We start from the raw sequence: 13,007 nt of genomic DNA on the forward strand, positions 1-13,007 counted from the left end.
CCTATTCATAAGGCTCTAAGAAGCATCGTCCTTGTAGAATGGTAGTATCCTGAGCTGTTTTGAAAGGGAGAAAAATCTTGGATGTTGGCGCACCAGCTTGGTGTGTTTTATAGGGCTCTCTCTCTTTCACCCTCCATTTTTTTTCTGTTTTGATTTTTAGGGGTTTGCCTTAAAAAACTGTTTGATAAATAGAGGAGGTACCTGTCTTATGGGGACCGGTTATGATGGTTTTGGGACTCTTTAATAATACTGTTGTGACATGACAGCCTGTGTTGTAGTTGCTCTCTTGCACATCTACTATAATAAAACTCACCCTCAACGTTCTGAAGACAACATTCTGAAGTCACTCAGTCACTCACTGAAGGGTTCATGGATTCATGGTGGTGAAGCCACAACACTGACCATGTCTCTCTGCCCTGCCCTCGCATGATGGACCAATCAGAAAAAACACCCTCAACGTTCTGAAACACAAAGGACCATCACAAAAACGTTCCCAGGCAACGCTAGGCGACGTGAGACGGACCTATTAGAGGAAACTATGTGGCAATAAGGGAGGAGCATTCACCAGCAGAACGGCTCATTATCTGTGCAGCACGGAGAGCCGAGAGAAGAATATTCCTGCTGTGGGTATGTGCAAAAATAGACCGGGGGGGGGGGGGGGGGGGGAAGAAAATTTAAAATGCCTAATGCCGGTACTGAAGAGTGCCGGAGGGCCTATAGCACAGACTATATTTGGGATCGCTTGACGTGGAGTCGGTGGAGCCAGAGAACAGCGTGCCCCTTACCATCTGGGACATGGACGAACAGGAGAAGCTGCGGCCCAGCTGGAAGGATTACCCACAACCCAGCCAGCAGCAAACAGCAACCAAGGAAGGGGGAGGTCCCTACTCCTTCCCTGCCTAGGAATCGCTGGACACTGGCTGCCAAACTAACGAAACAACCACACACCGACGCACCACCTCCATCATTCGAAAGGCATCCACTCTTCAACAGAAATGCAAACTAATAATAAAAAACAAACAAAGAATACCCGGTTTCTCACACGGCTGCAGGTAACTCCCCACCCCCTTCCTCTTCCCCTTTTGCCGAAGTGGCCAAGGACGTGCCCAACCATCCCCAGCCTCAGGCAAGCCATCTCCCACCTCGGGGATTCCCCAAGCACCTGGAAAAAGACACCGCTGCTTCTCGCAGCGCATAAATGTTCTAGCATTCCCCTGCAGCCGGCCTGAAATGGACCGAACATACCAGATCACCCCCCGATGGCCCGAGACCGTGCTCCTCTCCCTTCCGCCAACTTAAAACAACCATCCCTGTCCTCAGGCCAGCCGTCTCCCACCTCCAGGATGCCCAGAACCCCTGCCCAACGGAAAAAGACGGCGCTACTTCCCAGAGCACATTTATCTTCCAGCGTTCCTCTACAGCAGCCCTGAAATGGCCAAAAAATACTGACAGACCAAGAACGTGCTCCTCTACCTTCCGCCCATCTAAAACAACACTACTGTCTCAGCACAACACCAAAAAAAACAAACCCCGGAAAAAACAATCCACCACTCAGCAAAGGCTGACCCCCCTACAACCACATTCACATTTCACCAACAGAAAGACCCCCCTCCACAAACCTCCTTGACAGACAAAACCACACACACACAATACAACAGAAACACACCCTCAAAGCCACACACCAATCCATCCCACTTTGCCAGCACAGCACATCCCCCAACCCCCCACCCAAAAAACAACAAAAAAAAAAAAAAGACATACATCAACAACCTGCACACACACCCCACCCTCACACACACACAAAATAACTCTGTGACACATACACACAAAAAAAAAAGCCACATGCTAGCGCCCGTTTCATTGATTTTGGAAACGGGCCTTCTTTACTAGTGTTTAATAAAACCCTTCTAAAAAAGTGAGAAGAATCATGGGGAAGCTCTATCCACTGCAACAGGAGGATTCAGAGCAACATTTTAGCCTTCCCAGAATGGATGCCACAGAACCTTGCTTCATTATTTGAAGATTATAAATCTGTTTCCTAAGTTGGAGCCTACACAGCAGCCTGCGGAAAGGTACTTTTAAGTCCTTGTTATCCGAATGGCATATTTGTTGAATCATATGGAACTCCCATTGGGCTTTCAGGCTCACTCCACAAAAGTATGGGCTATGTCCCTGATAGAATCTAGGATAGCCGTCCCTGAATATACTTGCAGGACGGCAATATAGTCATTGCTGCACTCCTTTGTTAAGCATTATAGATGGGACATCCGATTTAGGGAGAATGGCACCTTTGGGAAGGCAGTTCTTAGGGAGGCCTTTTCTTCCTGCCCAAGGTCTTAAAGCATGAGTTTGTCCCATTTGCCTGGACTGATCTAGCAGGATAAGGAAGGTAAATTTTTTTTCTTGGCTGCTAATAATTTCTTTCCCTTATTCCTGCTAGACCAGTTCAATAAGATTATAGCTCTTCAGGTTATTTCCCCTCAGTTTTTTTCAAAGCCTTGAACTTCTTAGCGCCTTTTATTCTTGCAGAAGATTTTGGGAGTGGTTGGTTTACATTATGTTCCAGGGCTGCATCACTCCTTATACTGCTGATGTTACTGGAAATCCGTGTTCTCTGCTTGTATCTGCTGGATGGGTGGCATAACCCAGTTATCTGGTCTAGCAGAAATGAAGGAAAGGATAATAGCAGGTAAGAACAAATTTCACCTTCCAGGTCAGGTACTTCAATTCACAGGAATCTAATGGCTCAAAAGGGAGTTTTTATCAGTTGGGGTCAGTCCTCATCAAATAAGGTCATGTAAGGCTTGAAGGTAGGCTACATTAGAAGCAAACACTGTATGAAGTAAACAATTAAAGACTACTAAGAGCAAAAGAGAGAAATACCTGGTCAACAAGAGTGATAAGCACCAGCTGGAATAAAGTGAACCCTGACAAGTTGGTTTTCATACCTACTACTACTACTACTTTTTAGCATTTCTATAGCGCTACAAGGCGTACGCAGTGCTGCACAAACATAGAAGAAAGACAGTCCCTGCTCAAAGAGCTTACAATCTAATAGACAAAAAAAAAGTAATCAAATCAATGTGTACAGGAAGGAGGAGAGGAGGGTAGGTGGAGGCGATTGGTTACAAGTGGTTACGAGTCAAAAGCAATGTTAAAGAGGTGGGCTTTCAGTCTAGATTTAAAGGTGGCCAAGGATGGAGCAAGACGTAGGGGCTCAGGAAGTTTATTCCAGGCGTAGGGTGCAGCGAGACAGAAGGCGCGAAGTCTGGAGTTGGCAGTAGTGGAGAAGGGAACAGATAAGAAGGATTTATCCATGGAGCGGAGTGCACGGGAAGGGGGTGTAGGGAAGGATGAGTGTGGAGAGATACTGGGGAGCAGCAGAGTGAGTACATTTATAGGTTAGTAGAAGAAGTTTGAACAGGATGCGAAAATGGATAGGGAGCCAGTGAAGCGACTTGAGGAGAGGGGTAGTATGAGTAAAGCGACCCTGGCGGAAGACGAGACGGGCAGCAGAGTTTTGAACCGATTGGAGAGGGGAGAGGTGACTAAGTGGGAGGCCAGCAAGAAGCAGATTGCAGTAGTCTAAACGAGAGGTGACAAGGGTGTGGATGAGGGTTTTGGTAGAGTGCTCTGAAATAAAGGGGCGGATTTTACGGATGTTGTAAAGAAAGAAACGACAGGTCTTGGCGATCTGCTGGATATGAGCAGAGAAGGAGAGTGAAGAGTCAAAGATGACCCCAAGGTTTCGAGCTGAGGAGACAGGGAGAATGAGAGAGCCATCAACAGAAATAGAAAACGGGGGGAGTGGGGAGGTGAGTTTGGGGGGAAAAATGAGAAGCTCGGTTTTGGTCATGTTTAATTTCAGGTGGCGTTGAGACATCCAGACAGCAATGTCAGACAAGCACGCTGAAACTTTGGTTTGGATGCAAGGTGAGATATCAGGGGTAGAAAGGTAGATTTGGGAGTCATCAGCATAGAGATGGTAGGAAAAGCCATGGGATGAGATTAATGAACCAAGGGAAGAAGTGTAGATAGAAAAGAGGAGGGGACCAAGAACAGAACCCTGAGGTACGCCGATAGGCAGAGGGATAGAAGTAGAAGAGGATCCACCAGAGTGAACACTAAAGGTGCGGAGGGAGAGGTAGGAAGAGAACCAGGAAAGGACAGAGCCCTGGAATCCAAGTGAGGACAGGGTATCGAGAAGTATGCTGTGATCGACAGTGTCAAAAGCAGCGGAAAGATCAAGAAGAATGAGGATGGAATATTGACCTCTGGATTTAGCCAGTAATAGGTCATTGGAGACTTTAGTAAGCGCAGTTTCGGTTGAGTGGAGAGGGCGAAAACCAGATTGTAGTGGGTCAAGAATAGCATGTGAGGAGAGAAAATCAAGGCAGCGGTGGTGAACAGCACGCTCAAGTAATTTGGAGAGAAAAGGGAAGAGGGAGATGGGTCGGTAATTAGAGGGACGAGTAGGGTCGAGTGAAGGCTTCTTAAGGAGAGGTGTGACTACAGCATGTTTAAAGGCAGTAGGGACAGTTGCAGTGGAAAGTGAGAGGTTGAGAATGTGACAGATAAAAGGAATAAGAGCAGGTGAGATGGTATTAAGAAGGTGGGTGGGAATGGGATCAGAGGAACAGGTGGTACATTTTGAGGAAGAAAGGAGAAGTGTAGTTTCCTCTATAGTAACTTCAGGAAAGGAGGAAAAGGAATGAGGGGAAGGAGAGAGAGGGGAACGGACTAGTGGAGGGAGTGGTGACGAGGTAGAGAATTCAAGGTTTATCTTTTGAACCTTGTCGTGAAAGAATTCAGCAAGGGTCTGAGGAGATAATGAAGGGGGAGTGGGGGGAGGGGCACCTTGAGGAGAGAGTTCAATATGGTGAACAGAAGTCGAGGGTTAGAGCCAAGAGAGTTGGTCAGTTGGATATAATAATCCTGTTTGGCGTGTAAAAGAGCAGGTTGGAAGGAGGTCAGCATGAACTTAAAGTGTAAGAAATCAGCAAGGGCCCGAGATTTCTGCCAGAGGCGTTCGGCGGAGAGGGTACAGGAACGTAGGTAGCGGATATTAGAAGTCAGCCAAGGTTGGGGTTTTGTACGCCTTATAGGGCGGGTCATCAAAGGTGCAAGTGTGTCTAAGGCAGAGGATAGAGTATTGTTGTAAGAAGAAACAGCCTCGTTGACAGACGCGGATGGTGCCACAGTAGAGAGGAGGTTTGAAACATGGGAGGATAGAGATGAAAGGTCGATATCGTGAAGATTCCTAGATAAATTAGATAAGATAGGACGGGACTGGGGGGGGGGGAGGAGATTTAAGTGTGAAAGTTATAAGATAGTGATCAGAGAGGGGACTCTAATAAATGTAGAAGGTGTTCAAAGAACTTTTATGTGGGGAAGTAAGAGGTCTATCCTTCACAGTACATGGTAACGTTTCCTCTATTTAAATCCGTAAGATTTTCTAGTAGAGTGTCTCCTACAATCAACAGTATTTAAGAGACGTTATCAGGCAAATTCAGTGAACTGAATGTTACCCTCTCAACATTCAGGCTGAAGTGTCAGTGACTTGATGTTAGGATGTTACAGAATTCACTATGTGATCAGAGTTGGCGAAAATCCTAACCAGAATGATTCTTGAATGGACAGGAATGGGAACCAAATCTGTTATGATTAATAAGGGAGCTAGGAATATCCCTCCCCTCAGTCTAAGAGGAAGAAACCTAATGTTAGGTTGCTGTATGTATGTTCCTATCCTCAAAAAGAACTGAAGAAATATTTCATGCAGCAGAAACACAAATAGATCCACTGCAGGTATCTCCCACTTGTGGAATATCTTGCTTGCTACTCTTCTGTCCAGAAAAACTCAAGATGGCCCCTGGTCTTCTTTCATCTGCTGTGCAGGCAGCTTTGCAGCAGCATTCCAAATCAGTGGGCTGGGGGAGGGGGAACTCATTCGTTGCAGGATTCAACTTGGTTTGCCCAATTCCACATTCAGACAGTTGTCCAATAGGAGGTATTATCCTGACCATTCAGCCAGAACATAGCTACTTGACTGTCCATTTGACCTAGGATAATTTTGCTTGACAACTAATCTCTGAATACATTTAGAGCAATTGAGATCACTCTTACTTCTAAGAAGTTTATTTGAAAATTTTCCTGAGTGGGTCATAGGTCCTGGGTGGCTCAAGCTCTGTGTAGCCTGAATCCACTGGGAAAATAAGATTAATTGGGTTTATCTCATTATGAGATGTGCCATGGGCATCACAAGTATTGTTGATGACATAAGGCCCAACAACCTCAACATGCTGATGCTGTTTAACTCTTATTTCTTCCATGACAGATGCCAAGGTGGGAATTCTTTAGTGTAAGAAAGGCTTTTGCTTGTGTTGTATCTAGCAGAGCTCCAAGTGGGATTTGGGATAATTTATGACAAAACTTAGGAACGCCAACACCTGGATGGTTCTGCTCACCGATTCAATAGCTACCACCTTAAACATGCCCTTGAGCAGCTAATCATACCGATAGGGAAATACATGCATCCTCAATATGCATAGGTCCGTGGTCTCTAACCTTTTTTATGTAAAAAGCTGCAAAGTGGATACAAGAAAGCTTTGGGAGCCACTAAAAGATTTTAGGCTTACACATGTAATTTAAAATATGAATTTTGATTCTGCAAGGATATGTTTTTTAAAAACTCATTTTATTTTGGATTATTAGCAGTTACAAAACCCATAAATATGACTCCTGAGTAACACACTTAAGAGATGCCATCAATGAGATACCTGAACAGTAAAGTGTGTGAGCAGAATATTAAAAATAATCCTTTATTAAAATGACAAAAGGACCCGACACGGGCCATGTTTCAGCCTAATGGCCTGCATCAGGAATCTATAATATCTGTGCAACCCAAAGAGGTGCTAAATATCCTTAGGTTCAATCGTAAAAGGAAAACACTATGGAACTCTTGTGATAACAGCAAGTCCTATACAAGATTTTGCAATTGTTGCTACACCGGAACAACCATCTTGCCAACCATTAAGTACAGGGGTTGATATATTATGCTTTGGGATTGTGTGGCAGGCTTTGTCATAGGAAATATTTTGCAGGTGAAGGATGAATGGATTCAACATTATAAACCACATTCAGGAAGGTGGTATATAAGATTTTACAAATAAATAAGGCAAGTCAGACACCAGTTTTAAGTATCATTTATCAATGTTGTCTTACTGCACCATCTTTACTTCCTGAAAATGCTGGGGAGCTTCTACTTTGACAGAAAAACAGCTACATCAAAATGACTCAATGATGACACTGGATGAACTGCAGCTATGCAAAAAATTAAGCAAAGTCTAAAAATCTAAACTTCACCAAATGGCCTACCTGGGGTTTTTCAAAGTGGGAAGAAGAGTGGCCCCCAATATAAAAAGACACATTTAAACAAAAATAGGGTTACTCATTTATAACCCATGGAAAATAAAACCACACACACAACCCCCCCCCCCCCCCCCAGCAAACTGAGGTGTCCTGTGTGACAGTGCTAGGGGAAGATTCCAAGGTTAGCTTTAGTTCATTTGGTTGCTCTTTGAATTGTCCCTAGGTGGCAGGACCATTGTTATATTATTCTTTTTCTGCACTTTTGAAATCCACACAAACATGGAATTTCTTTTTCAGGCAAGCTTCCAACTTCATATTCATAATCCCAAGTAAGTTCTTTTCCAGCTTTAATGTACCTGGAAAAAATAAATTGTATAAATTAATACATTCTTAGTGATTCCACAACAAAACTCCTCAAATTAATTTTGAAAGAGAGAACAAGAACACAAAAATAAAATGATAATATAATCTATCCATTTCATATATCCAAACCAACTGCCCAACATCCAAAACAGGGCTTCCCAAAGTATGGGTCACAACCCCAAATGGGATTGTGAAACCCACATTTGGGGGTCACAACCTGGACGAGCCCTCCATATGTAATTGGCCCATGCCTCTGGGGGTCATGTACTTTCTATGGATGTATGAATGGGATCACAGCCATTAGAAAGATATATACGCACTGCTGTAGAATCTCTTCTTCTCCCATAGAGATTCTTTTTGCTTGCCCCATGTGGGTTTTTTTTTAAAATTCAGATACTCTCCTTATTTCTACTACCTCCACTGACAGGCTATTTTACACATTCCTGTAAAGAAATATTTCCTTAGATTACTTTTTAGTCTACCCCCTTTCACTCAATCTATGACTCCGTTCCCATTGATAAAGGCCTGCCTCCTGTGCATTTATACCTTGAAGCTATTTAAGCATCTACCATATCTCCCCATCCCACCTCTCTTTCATGGTATACAGGCTTTAAATCTGTTCCCATGCACTATATGATGAAGACCTTTTGGTAGAAGTTCTCTGGACCAACTCCATGTGGTTTATGCCATTTTAAAGGTGTAGTCACCAGAACTGCATGCAGTACTCCAAATGAGACTTGTACAGAGGCAATATCACCTCCTTTTTCCTGCTGGCCAATACTCTCTCTGTGCACCCAAACATCCTTCTGGCATTATATTGCCTTCTACTCTGTTGGCCACCTCACAATTATCAGATATGATCATCTGCAGATCTCACTCTTATTCACCCACTAAACTGTACCATTCTCTTGGTTTTCTGCATCCCAAACACATAACTCTGTTTTATATTTTGGTATCCTCTGCAAAAAAAAAGAAAAAGAAAAAAAATGTTTTCTGCTAGCCCTGTGGCACTGCACTTGTAACGACCCTATCCCGAGTCATGAACTCCATTTAGCATTACCCTCTGGCACTTCCCACTCAACTACTGTTTAACCTAGTCCCTTTAGGGGCCCATACTAAAGGTGCTCAATTTATAAGTAGGGATTCTATTCTAGGTGTTTATTTTCCAAGTAATTAGGTGCTCTTTGTGGGTACAAAATTGATGTGTACTCACAACTGATAGTATTACTGAGTAACTTTTCTGATGGGATATGTGAGTTTGTCACTGGTCAACCAGTCAAAGAAATTGATAAGATTTCTCTGACAAGACCTACCTCTTGGAAAATCATGCTGCATGAGATCCTAGTCTATTATTTTAAAGCAGTATGCATAACTGACTATGAACTATCTTGATGTATTTTGTTCACTGTAAAATTGCTAAGGCTATAGTGAAAGTCAGGAGAGGACAATACCTGGATAGGTGGAAGGACCGACACACAAAGAATGATATACCTGGACTTCAACGTTCTACTTTTGTGTGGTTTTAAAGCTGCAACACCTACAAATCTTTTTGTCTATCAGTGCCCTCCCCATTTTCTCTAAATATGTGGGTTTTTATTTTAAAAAAATATATATTTTTTTTATTTTTTAAAAATCGGTCTTTTGTTTATGATACAGAAAATAGATATGACATGCTGTTTATGGGACAATTTTATGCAGTATTGGGAGTAACTAATGAGATAATTAAATTTGCAGATGACACAAAATTATTCAATTGTTAAATCGCAAGAGGATTGTGAAAAATTAAGAGGACCTTATGAGACTGGGCATCCAAATGGCAGATGACATTAAATGTGAGCAAGTGCAAAGTGATGCATGTGGGAAAGAGAAACCCGAATTATAGCTATGTAATGCAAGGTTTCACATTAGGAGTCACCGACCAGGAAAGGGATCTAGGCGTCATCGTTGATGATATGTTGAAATGTCTTGCTCAATGTGTGGTGGCAGCTGAGAAAACAAATAATGTTAGATATTATTAGAAAAGGAATGGAAAATAAAAATGAGGATGTTATAATGCCTTAATATCAGCTCCATGATATGAGCGTACCTAGAATATTGTGTGCAATTCTGGTCACTGCATCTCAAAAAAGATATAGTGGAATTAGAAAAGGTACAGAGAAGGGCAACAAAAGTGATAAAGGGGATGGGATGGCTTCCCTATGAGGAAAGGCTGAAGCAGCTAGGGCTCTTCAGCTTGGAGAAAATATGGCTGAGGGGAGATATGATAGAGGTCTATAAAATGAATGGAGTGGAATGGGTAGATGTGAATCGCTTGTTTACTCTTTCCAAAAATACTAGGACTAGGGGGCATGCAATGAAGCTACAAAATAGTACATTTAAAACAAAAATATTTCTTCACTCAACATGTAATTAAATTCTAGAATTTGTTGCCAGAGAATGTAGTAAAAGCAGTTAGCTTAGTGGAGTTTAAAAAAAAAGTTCGGACAGCTTCCTAAAAGAAAAGTCCATAAGCCATTATGAAAATGAAGTTAGGAAAAATCCACTGCTTATTTCTAGGATATAACAAAATATTTAAACACACATGAATACAAGTGTATTGCTTCTTCAGCTTATTGAGAGTGGAGTAGTCTCATATATAACACACGATAAAGATTATTTGATTTTTCACCCAATGACTGGGTGTATTATCTGTGTGTATTGTCTAATCATTGACTTGACCTCCACCACCCTTTGCTAATCTTATATATGAAAATATATTTCTGTTTATCAATATGCTATCATCTAATTATACAACTAATATGCCTTTTAGAACAATTTTGTAAGTAACTTTGTGCTGCATCTTGTTTTTGGTTTTAGAACTGGTGACTCCCCCTTGAAAAAGTAGCCACGAAACGGGGACCTGTCGGGGTTTTAAGAGCACCAACTTGTTCAAGCTAAGTGCTGCATAAAAGTAGATGATAGCATATTGATAAACAGAAATATATTTTCATATATAAGATTAGCAAAGGGTGGTGGAGGTCAAGTCAATGATTAGACAATACACACAGATAATACACCCAGTCATTGGGTGAAAAATCAAATAATCTTTATCGTGTGTTATATATGAGACTACTCCACTCTCAATAAGCTGAAGAAGCAATACACTTGTATTCATGTGTGTTTAAATATTTTGTTATATTTTGATGCTCGACAGAGCACAGGCACAATTGTTTATTTCTAGGATAAGCAGCATAAAATGTATTGTACTGTTTTGGGATCTTGCCAGGTACTTATGAACTGGATTGGCCACTACTGGAAACTGGATTTGATGGACCTTTGGTCTGTCCCAGTATGGCAATACTTATGTAAACACTAGTAAAAAAGGCCCGTTTCTGACACAAATGAAACGGGCGCTAGCAAGATTTTCATCGGAGTGTGTACGTTTGGGAGAGTGTATGTGAGAGTGACTGTATGTGAGAGTGACTGTGTGTGAGAGAGAGAGTGAATGTGCGAGTGTGTGTGTGTGAGAGTGAGTCTGGGTGCGAGTGTGTCTGTGAGAGAGAGTGTGTCTGTGAGAATGAGAGTGTGTGCAAGTGCGTATGTGAGACACAGTGTGAGAGAGTGTGTTTCACACAGATACAGTGTGTGCGAGAGATAGTGTGTGTGTGAGACTCTCTGTGAGACTGAGTGTATAAGACCAAGAGATTGTGTGAGTGACTGTGTGACACACAGAGAGTGAATGCAATACAGTGTGAGACATAGACTGTGTGAGAGTGCGAGAGAGAAAGACATTGACTGTGAGAGAGAGAGTGTGTCAGCCCCCCCCCCCCTCTCTGGTGTCAGGCCCCCCCTCTCTCTCTCTGGTGTTTGTAGGTTACTGTGCAGGACGCTGAGCTCTGGCTGTGCTTCAAGGAACTGACCAATCCTATTTAATAGAATGCACCTCCAACATTCTGAAGCCGAGAAACCTCGTGTGGTTGGTCACTTCTGCTTGTGACGAACCCAGAAGTACGTGATGTCAATTCAGGAGATGGATACAGAGAGCAGGAATGCCTCAGCCATGCAGTCAGCTTCAGAATGTTAGAGGTGCATTTTATTAAATAGGATAAATTGTTTTACACTAGGGTATCAATTTGGCCTGGTACAGTAATCCAGCTAGTAAACAGAACAAAACTATACTTCTTATGAATACTAGTATTTTTGCTTTCACCGTGTGATTCTGAATAGGAAATAATGTAAGACTTCTGCTATATACCGCTTTGAACAATTCAAGTTTTAATTAGACACATCTGGGAGCATAGCAGACTTGTAGAAAATCTGACATATTAAGTTTATTGTATTTTGTACTATATTTCTTCAAATTTAAATATTGTAACTTGCCTTGAGTGTTTTTTTTTAAATTATAAATAAAGTGTGTAATAAAGCTGAAATCAACCATAAAACATGGCAGAGTTCTACAATACAGAACTAGGGGGGAAAATATATATTTTTTCTCTGAGCCTAGTAGCTTTTTCCTACTCTACACTTTCGGTTCAATTAGAATCAGAACTGTAACCTGGTACTATAAGCCTTCATTCACAACTATGGGGCCTTTTTACTAAAGGGCATTAAGCCCTTAATACAAAGTTAGCACGCATACAGGCTACCACAGTAACACATTAAATCTGTACCCACAGATAGAGGGAGAGAGGCAGAGACGCTGGATGTGGGAGTGGGGGTGGGGGGGAGGGGACAAGCAGGGGAGAGAGGAGAGATATCCGAACCAGAGGACAGAAGACCAAAAAAAAGGAGGGGAGTTGCTGGACATGAATGGAGAGGAGGGGAAGGGAACAGATGGGAAACATGGATGGAGGGAAGGGGAAGGAAAACAGAGAGAAAGAAGAAAGAAAATGCTGCGTATGGTTAGAAGGAAAGAGAAAAGGAGGGAAATGCTGCACATGGATGGAGGGGAAGGGTATAGATTGAAAACTAAATAGATTTAAGAAGGATGCAGAAGAAAGGAACAGCTTTGAACTTGAAAGATCAATTAGGGCAGGAAGTGAAAAAAAAAAGGAGGTGAGAAAAGAAATAGCAAATAGCCAGAAGGCCCTGGAAAAAGAGTTCAGAGCACAGACAGAGAGAAACAGAATCAGAAACTGAGTACAAGAAGACTGAAAATAAAATCATTTTTCTTTTGTTGTCTGGTGATTTTATTTTACTAGTCTACTTATGGAACTATGTCAGTTTTGAGAATTTACATCTGCTGTCTTTAAATTTTGCACTGTACAGAAGGAAATGCGAGAGGGCAGTTTATGCGA

At 42.2% G+C, this 13,007-nt stretch overlaps 1 protein-coding gene across 6 annotated transcripts in view; it reads right to left on the minus strand.

Annotated features, from left to right (window-relative positions):
* Window positions 1-6,675: 6,675 nt before the first annotated feature.
* SETDB2 (SET domain bifurcated histone lysine methyltransferase 2) overlaps window positions 6,676-13,007 on the minus strand; it is a 212,838-nt gene continuing 206,506 nt past the window's right edge. For all 6 annotated transcript variants that reach the window (XM_030200466.1, XM_030200463.1, XM_030200469.1 and 3 more), the window contains one exon: window positions 6,676-7,724. In XM_030200466.1, coding sequence (XP_030056326.1) covers window positions 7,607-7,724 — 118 coding nt within the window. In that variant the 3' untranslated portion in view covers window positions 6,676-7,606. The remainder of the gene's footprint in view (window positions 7,725-13,007) is intronic.

The sequence above is a fragment of the Microcaecilia unicolor genome, chromosome 4, assembly GCF_901765095.1.
Source record: "Microcaecilia unicolor chromosome 4, aMicUni1.1, whole genome shotgun sequence".
Classification (NCBI taxonomy): domain Eukaryota; kingdom Metazoa; phylum Chordata; class Amphibia; order Gymnophiona; family Siphonopidae; genus Microcaecilia; species Microcaecilia unicolor.